The sequence below is a fragment of the Zootoca vivipara genome, chromosome 9, assembly GCF_963506605.1.
Source record: "Zootoca vivipara chromosome 9, rZooViv1.1, whole genome shotgun sequence".
Lineage (NCBI taxonomy): Eukaryota > Metazoa > Chordata > Lepidosauria > Squamata > Lacertidae > Zootoca > Zootoca vivipara.
The window spans coordinates 18,090,417-18,099,128 of NC_083284.1; the positions used below are offsets into that span (position 1 = coordinate 18,090,417).

Sequence of the window (8,712 nt, forward strand, 5' to 3'; positions counted from 1 at the left end):
TTGTTCGATGTCCCCTTGGAATATGCTAATGCTTAGCAGACCTATAAAGTACAACCATTCAGAGCTGTAGACACACGGCAGTGTTCGTCAACAACAGTGTGGGCCAACAGTGCACCATAAACCTCTTCGTGTTTACTGAGAAGTAACCCCCCTGTAGCCAATTGCGCTTTCTAAGCGCGCGCAAAATCCTTTGGTGACCCAGCGCAGAGGCGACCCAGGAGCGACCTTCTTCTATCTATGTGTGGGCTGAGCTTCAGTGCCATCTCGACCTCGGTTTCCTCTCTCGATCTGCGCGTCTAGCGAGCTCCACAGCTTGCCCAAGCCAGCTGGCCGCCGAGATGCCCAGAGAGCTCGATTTAGTCCCCGGGGGGCGCTCAGTTTCCCGCACGCGCCTCGCTTCGTCCTGCAAAGCGCAGCCTTTCCCGAGGGCGCACCACTCGCGGGCTGCCCGGCGAAGAAGCCGCCACCAGCTGCCTCTGAGCCGAAGGCTTCTCTCTGGCAAAGCCGACTCTGCGCTTGCGAGGAAGTTTTTCCTCACGCCTTCAGAGGCTGGATGAATCCGGCGCCAAAAGGAAGAAAAGAAAAAGCAACAGGATCTACCCATGACTTTGGGGTGTAAATCCTCTCAAAGAAAGGGCGTCTCGAGTTGAACGTGACAGGCCCACCTTTCTTGACTGCAATTCCAATGCCTTTGAAGGGGTTTTTGAGGGGTAGCCCCCCTTCCTCCCCTTGAAGGCAATGGGAGAAGCGCCGCTTCAAAGGCGTTGCAAAACCAAACGCAGCTCGTGGTTTCAGAGAGCTGTGAGGTGCAGGGTCCCCAGGCGTCCAAAAACCACGTTCCAGCCAGTTTAGGCGACCCAGGAAATCTGCGCTCGCAAGGACCCCTTTCTAGGCACGCGCACTCCCGCTTGCCTTTCCCTTCCTCACAAGTTGGCACACTTTTACCTCACTCACTCCCGGGTGCCGCGTGACTGTACAGTATATGTAACTCCTGCTCAGCCATTCCCTCAGTTTCTCCATCACACGGACGCACAAGCGATACCCTGCCTGCTATTAAAACTCGCGCCTTATTGTTGGCGGGACAGGAACTGTTTCTTAGAGACACTCAGGTATTCCATCCTTTGTATATCAACTTTTTGTTTCTTTCTGTCTCTCCGTCCTCCTCCTCCTGCTCCCTTGCCCGCGCCTTCTACTCCGGCGCTGGCCAAAAGAAAGAAAGACAGAAAGAAAGCCCAAACAAACACCCAACCTTCACGCTTTAGCCCATTGGCTGCCCGCACGCGACAAGGCCCCGCGCGCTCCAATGGCTGAGCCGACACGCGACTGGCGCGAGGAGGGCGGGAGGTGGAGGGTGGGGCGCCGAGGAGGGGTGTGTGCGGGGAAGGAGGAGGTGGAGAGGGTGGGGGACCCGGCGCGTGCCGCTTTTTAAAGGGGGCGCAGCGCCCTCCGCAACCGGAGAAGCCTAGTTGTTGGCGGGCCGTGTGTCTGTATATGTGTGCTTTATTATTATTATTATTTTCCTCCCTCTTCCCTTATGTATGAGCGCGCGTCGCAGGGTTAGACAGGGCTCCTGAAGTACTTGCTGTTCGTCTCGGGCTGAGGGGGAGAGCGAAAGGGGCGCGTGCAGCAGGTCAGACGGCGGCGACTTCTCGCGCTGAGGTAAACCTCGCAGACACCATGAGCCACCTGCGCGCCGTGGCTGCGCCCAGCGAGTGGGGCGAAGGCGGCAGGGATTTGGGCTCCCAGCAGCAGCCATTGGAAGACAGCCTTCTGCTGGGACAGGAGGCGACGGCAGCAAGTCGCGGCTTCTCCTCAGCCTGGTTGGGCATCTGCTGCCCAGGCCGGGTCACCTCGTCGCCCAGGTACCTGCTCTCAGGAGCAGCTGAGGGGGACGATGAGGAAGAAGATGACGAGGACGACGAGGAGGACGACGAGGAACTCTTGGAGGCAGGCGCGGCCGAGCACTTGGGCGGCGGCAGCCGGAGCCGGAGCGGCGGGTCAGGGAAGCTGTGCGCGTTGCAGGAGCACCACCACCGCCACCACCACCACCAGGCAGACGGCACCCCTGGCGACGCGCAGGCGACGCGGCCACGCGGGCCCAGCGGCGGGGGTCTGCTCCGCCAGGGCCCTCAGGTGAGCGGCGTGCAGAAGCAGAGGCGCCTGGCGGCCAACGCCCGCGAGCGGCGGCGGATGCACGGGCTGAACCACGCCTTCGACCAGCTGCGCAATGTCATCCCCTCCTTCAACAACGACAAAAAGCTCTCCAAGTACGAGACGCTGCAGATGGCGCAGATCTACATCAGCGCGCTGGCCGAGCTGCTGCACAGCCCACCTCCCGCCGACGGCGCCCCCGCGAGCCAGACTTACGAGCGCGCGCCCTGCACCCCGCCTGTAGGGGGCGCTCTGCAGCAACAGCCAAGGTCCCAGGCCTCGGGACACTGCCGGACACGTTTTCCCCAAGAGCAGCCGACAGGGGGCGGGGCAGGAGGAGGAGGCTTCTCTGTGCAACTAGACCCGCTGCATTTCCCCTCGTTCACGGAGTTGGGGCAGAAAGCCCCCTCACCGGCGCAGCTCCTGCCGCCGTCGGGCCAGCCCCAGCAGGAGCGGAGGAAACCCTCGCCGCCGGCCCATCGCAGCGATGGGGAGTTCTCGCCCCGATCCCATTACAGTGACTCTGACGAGGCCAGCTAGGCGCGCGGCAGTCGGGCAGGGAGGAATGGGTGAGATCGGCGGCTGCCAGTCAAGCCGACTCTGAAGCTGACCGGGGAAGCGGGGGGAGGACTGCTTGTCAGACAGCTTGTGAAAGACGTTGCTGGCGTGAACAGGGCAGGATCCTGGGCAAGTGGGGCAAACAGACGCCCGTCGCAGGCTCTGACGGACTCACCTCGCCAGCCTTAGAAAGCTTTGGAAACCTGCGGGGGGAACTCTCCTTAACTTCTCTTTCTAGAAGTAGCCATTTACCCTGCGCAGGTCTAGAACAGTAGGGAAAGCTTTTGAACCATGATTTCTCTCGAACTCTATTCGAAAAGCACTCTGGTTGCTGTTTTCGCAAGCAAGCAAAGGGAGCTTTCTTCCAAGCAAGTGTGCTTCGAATCTTAGCTTTTGAGCGATTTTCTAGAAGCCGATATTGGTACTGAATCAGCATAGCTGCCAAGTTTTCCCTTTTCTCGCGAGGAAGCCTATTCAGCATAAGGGAAAATCCCTTTAAAAAAGGGATAACTTGGCAGCTATGGTACTGAATGTAACCTGGTTTGTTTTTTTCTAGTTTTAAAATTTGGCTCCCCCTTTCCTGCTGGAATCAGTTGCATATACTGTATTCCACCAGAGAGAGTAAAACCATAGCTGCCAAGTTTTCCCTTTTCTCGCGAGGAAGCCTATTCAGCGTAAGGGAAAATCCCTTTAAAAAAGGGATAACTTGGCAGCTATGGTAAAACAGATTCCGGATTACAGATTCTGGGGCAATGGGCTGTACCCATCCGAAATTAAGCACTGCTTTTGGGGACAGCTCCTCGAGGTTTACTCGGATGTAAACTCCAAAGAGTTCACTTGCCACCGCTCCCTAGTTAGTTTCGGTCTTCAGCTGACATTCACGTGGTGTTAGAGGCTCAGTGTTGCAGGTATAGGGATCTGGACCTATACAGTACAGTATACAAATACGTGGAAGTAAAGTCCGTTGACCTCAACGACGCTTACTTCCAAGTAGACATAGTCTGTAACGCTACAGCAACTTGCCTGAGGGTAACCCAAAATGAACTCAGCGGGGCTTATTTCTCAGTAGGAATGCAGAGGAATGAGCTGTCCCATTTGAAAGCCTAACCACCGTTTCTTGGAAGTATATTAACTGAACAATTCCAGGTAAATGCATTTAGGGTCGGAGCTTAGAGAACTCTGACCTTTGACGTTTGGATATCGATCTCATTCAGCTTCATTCTAAGCACAACTGCTCGGAAGTACATGCTAATTGTTCTTTTTAATACTGCCACGAAGTGTGCTTGTGACTCTCATTCCAATTAACGAGGCTCCATTCAGTTTCATTGCAACCCTTCATCTGAACTAGACCGCAAATTATCCTTTCGCTTTGAAGTGACTTCAGCTGATAGAATTGGGCACAGTTTCAAGGTTGTAGTCCTCGCTGCATCTGTCCTACAAGCTTCCCTGGGGAGCCTGAAGATTGTGGCTATACTAGTGGTCTGAGTTTGGTTGACGGTTCTTTTGGGTCCACCGACTTTGTGTGCGCTCCTCCGCCTTCCCAAACGCAGGGCTGTTTTGTCCTCGCTACACGAACTTGCAAGGAATCCCCCTTGATGTAAATCAATCTACTTCCGCGCTTAGTTACATAAGCAGTCCCCCAGCGTGTTTAGTGGGGCTCCAGTGCGCCCATGACTGCAGCCTTCCTTCCAATAGAGTTCGCTTAGGATCAAGCGCCCTCCTTGGAATTCCTCCGGAGTGAGGGGTCCCTGGGTGGACCTGCCTTCTAGCCATCCGCCCCGGTGTCCCCGTCGGCCCACGGAGCATTTGGGCTTTTGCTAGCGAAAAGGCAAGTACGGTTCCTTGCAACGTGGCCGCTTGCAAAGCATCCCGAATGCCGAGTCGCTGTACAAATTGTGAGCACAAACGAGGAGGGGCAGTGGAGAGGGCAGCGTTCGTGGACATCCCTTTCTTCCCGGGTTGTAAATAGGGGGAGCGGATTTTTATTTGTATCCTGTTTAGCTTTTAGCTTTTCCTCAACTTTCATCCAAACCGAATGTTGGCGTCTTCTGTAGGTGGGATTTAGCGCAAGCACTTTATAAGCCGCCGGGAGTGGAGATTGAGAGACGCGGCTCCAAAAGAAAAGCGACTCACTGCCAATTGAATTAATAATACCAATGTCGAACTCAGCCATGTCTCTAATCGTCATTATTAAACTCATTTGCAAACAGCATGGGGGGGGGAGCGGGAAACTACCACTTTTGTTTGTTGTGTCAAACATTTATGTCAATTTCATTTGCTTTTGTGATGTTTTAGCGACAGAATGTTTATTTATTACTGGATGTTTGCTACTGGTTCTGTTTTATCTTTTTTAAACCAAACGACTTTTTACACGATCCGTTTATTTTTAACAAATCTAGCTGCCATTGTTTATGTAACTTTTTTTTGAGAGAGAGAGAGAGAAAGATCAAATAAAAAAAGTTTTAAAAGCAAGAACTTTTGTTGAGGTGAGTCTTTACAGGAATCATGACTGGAACGGTATAACGTAGAAGTAAGTATCGAGGAGACTTGCTTCAGGGAATGATTTGCCCCCCCCCCTCCGTTTGTCAAATAATAAAGCGCGTCTGCACCGATGGTTCGCTATTAATAATAAGTAACGATAATACGAGGTCAGCGCAATTCCTCGCAAATGCCTCCATCTGAAATACATCAGCACAGACATTCCAGGAACATGTTTACTAAGGGGTTTCTCACACCCTCTACTCCAGAAATGCCATTACATTGTACATTACAGAGCAATCGAAAAGGGGTAATATATTAGTTTCAGATCACATACTTTGTCCTAGGTTCAGCTCTCGGCATCTTCAGGTAAGGTGGGAATGCCCCCTGTTTGAGAGCCGCTGCCGGTTAGTGCAGACAATATTGAGCTACCGGTAGACCAATGGCCTGCTTGCTAGGTGAAAGTTCATTAAACCGAGAAGCTCCGTTTTGCAACCTTATTCTATGACATCACAACAGGACTACTTCACAATTCACGCACCTGCTGAACGGGAGCAGTCGCGTTGAAACCGGTGACGATCTTAGGCCCAGTCATATTTATCCTCTATATCCCACTGGTTTCGCCCTCGCTGACTCTCACGATGCTCTTTTACTTTAACCTAGTACGTAGAGTTATGCATATGCAGGGTAAGCAATTTATGCACAGCTGAATCCTATGCACCTCTACCCATAACTCAGTAAGTCCCCCCTGAGTTCCCAAGTAGGTAGATGTAGAATTGAAGCCTTACTTGCTTGGAAACAAATTCCACTGGGCTGATTCATTGGCCTGTTCAACACTGGTCAGTCACTGAGCCTCAGTAGAGCGCGTGAACCATTTCCAATGGACGACTTACCAGCTGATGACCGTGAAGACAGGAGATCGCTCCTTACTTCCAAGAAAAAAGTTTTGAGGACAACTGGGGTTATGTTTGGAGACGTGAATGCATTTGCTCGGGAAGGGGAGGGAAATGCGTGGATTCGAACTGCACTTATTATGCCAGATGACTGGTTCTTGTTACATTCACAGCTAGCCTTTCCTCCGCTCCAGTGAGATCAAAGCAACAATACCTGACTGGTTCTCTCTGCCCTGCTTCCCACATTTATCGAAATATGAATCGCAATATAAATTGAACGCCCTGAACTATGAACACATTCAGCGTCTTATGTCCCGATAGGAAGGAATGCTGAACTCCGAAATCCGGAGCAAAATAATTTAGATATATCCTTCGAGCGAACATTTTTCCAAGACCTGATTGGCCTTAACTCTACGCTATGGAAGAGGACGCGACAATGTCTAGCTAGCCTCAACCTAAACTCCCGCATTTGTTACTGAAAAGAGATTCTTTTGAGAAGTCTTAAGCCAACGGCGTGATCACGCCAGAGCTGTACTGGTTGCCCGATCCCGCTTAGCCTAGTCTGCTGTGGGAAGGCTTAACGTGAGCCTCACAAAGCAAGGCTGAGCCTCTTAACCAGATTCCAGCGCCAGAACTTCAGTTCTGAAGCATTCGAAATAATTATTAAGGCAGGAGTGCCTCTGAGGATGTGCAGAGTACAGCCGCCTGCCCCCCTTGTAACTGCAAACAGGGAAGTAATTCCAGGACAGAGAAGGACATGACGTGAGCACTTAAGAACACGTTATATAACTAGGTGTCTGGAGGCAAACCACTTTCTCTAGCCGCAATAGGAAATGGTGGTGGCAATAATACTTGCGGGGTTGTGGTAATAATAGCAACTCGATGTTGCTCGCGAAGCGCTTTGAACGCTTAAAAGCGCTACACAAATGTTAAATATTAGTAGCAGCATAATACATTTCGTACCCTGGTACTAGACACTTCATACTTTCCTTACCGACTTGAATCTATCAATAATCTCAAGGAAGTGTTTCAGTAGCGCCAGTAGCGATGGAGCATTTATCTTAAACCAATTCAGCATCTAGATAGCCTAAAATACTCCACCTTCAGTGGTTTGTGGGATCCCATTCTCCACCTATAGCCATTACAATCCCAGGAGGGGCAGATGTTGTAGTTGTAAGCCAGGGGTACATTTATATTGTTTCCGTGAATGTTTTTATTTTGAAACTGGACTTTATTCTTGAGTAAGGTGGTGTATAATTTCTCAACAGGAGAGACTTGCTGGATGACACCTGGGGGCTGGGAGTGGATTTATCCATCCCTCTTCTTCCGACAGCGGTCAAATAAAAGCTTCCAAGGAGCGCACAAGCAGACTATGAAGGCAAGAGCCCCCTTTCTCTCCCAAATTGCCCCTTGTAACTTGGAATACTCTTATAGAGTTCTGGTCGCCTGAACTCAAAAAGGCTATTGTTGCAACAGGTTCAGAAAAGGGCAACCCGAAATGTTCAAGGAGGTGGAGCAGGTCTCCTTTGCGGAGAGGGTTGGAGAGGAGTAAGAGGCGACATGATAGAAGCGCACAAAATTACGCATGGCATAGAAAGTGGATAGAGAAAATGAATTTGTTCTATCTCCACTGTCTGAGGTACATCTCTGAATGCCAGCTGCTAGGAATCACATGCGTGGTGAATGTTGTTCTGCTGAAGTTTGGTTTGGAGAGATTCGGGTCTCTCCAGTCTCAAGTGAGTTTTCCGCAGCAGATTCTGGCCAAATCCCTAGCGCAGATAGAATGAAGTCCCTCTGGAGAGGACGGCAGCCTTTGCGAAGTACCCCCCATCCTGCCCACTTCCCTCGCCTGCCTGCCTGTCAGTATCTCCTTTCTCGGGCTGCTCGTTTCCCCTGCCTCCCCCCCCCCCCGGGAGCCCGCAGCTCTGGACAAGGAGGGGAGCAGCTCCTGAGGGGCTCGCCTCGTGGCTCCTGGTCCTAATAGGCGGCCGCGGCAGCCCGCGCAGGAAGCGAGCAGGTGAGAGTGTCACTTTCCCGCCGCGTAACAAAGCACCTGTCCCCTTGATAACCTTTCGCGCGGCCGCCTTCGCCGGGGCCGAGATAAACATCGGCCATCTTCGGGTTACTTGGAACCCCGGAGCTGCTGCCGGTGAGCGGCGAGCCACTCTCGCCCGGCAGCTCCCGGGGGTTGTTGACGTAGCAGGTGACACTGTCCACGGGCGAGGTGAAAAGTTCAGCGAGGACCGCCAGGTCGCCCGGCTGGGCTTGCCTCGCTTCTTCTCCCGGACAAAACACTTGCTGCACCGAGTCTAAACACAGGCTGCGATCCTAGGCACGCTTGGCAGCGGGTGTGCGTGTCATGGAACCCGGGGGACGGGACTTACTTCTGAGTAAGCCTGTATAGGTACGATCCGGCTGCAGATCCCTTTGAACTTACTTTTGAGTTAGCATGCCTGGGATCGGACTGTCAATCCCTTTGAATTTACTTCTGAGTGAACATGCCTAGGATTGGGCTGCAAATATCTTTGAACTCAGTTATTCTCAGTAGGACTTGTTTCTGAGTAGACAGGCATAGGCTCAGGATGCAAATCCCTTTGAACTCAGTAGGACTTGTTTCTGAGTAGACGTCCAT

The 8,712-nt window shown here is 52.2% G+C and overlaps 1 protein-coding gene across 1 annotated transcript; it reads left to right on the top strand.

Moving 5' to 3' along the window:
• Positions 1-1,474: 1,474 nt before the first annotated feature.
• On the top strand, positions 1,475-5,274 carry ATOH1 (atonal bHLH transcription factor 1). Its single transcript, XM_035112926.2, has one exon. The coding sequence runs from the start codon at positions 1,678-1,680 to the stop codon at positions 2,689-2,691; it is 1,014 nt and encodes a 337-aa protein (XP_034968817.1). The 5' UTR covers positions 1,475-1,677; the 3' UTR covers positions 2,692-5,274.
• The last annotated feature ends 3,438 nt before the right edge of the window (positions 5,275-8,712 follow it).

What these genes read in the sequence shown, in the direction of transcription:
- ATOH1 (XM_035112926.2), top strand. Translation starts at nt 1,678, where the DNA reads ATGAGCCACCTGCGCGCCGTGGCTGCGCCCAGCGAGTGGGGCGAAGGC.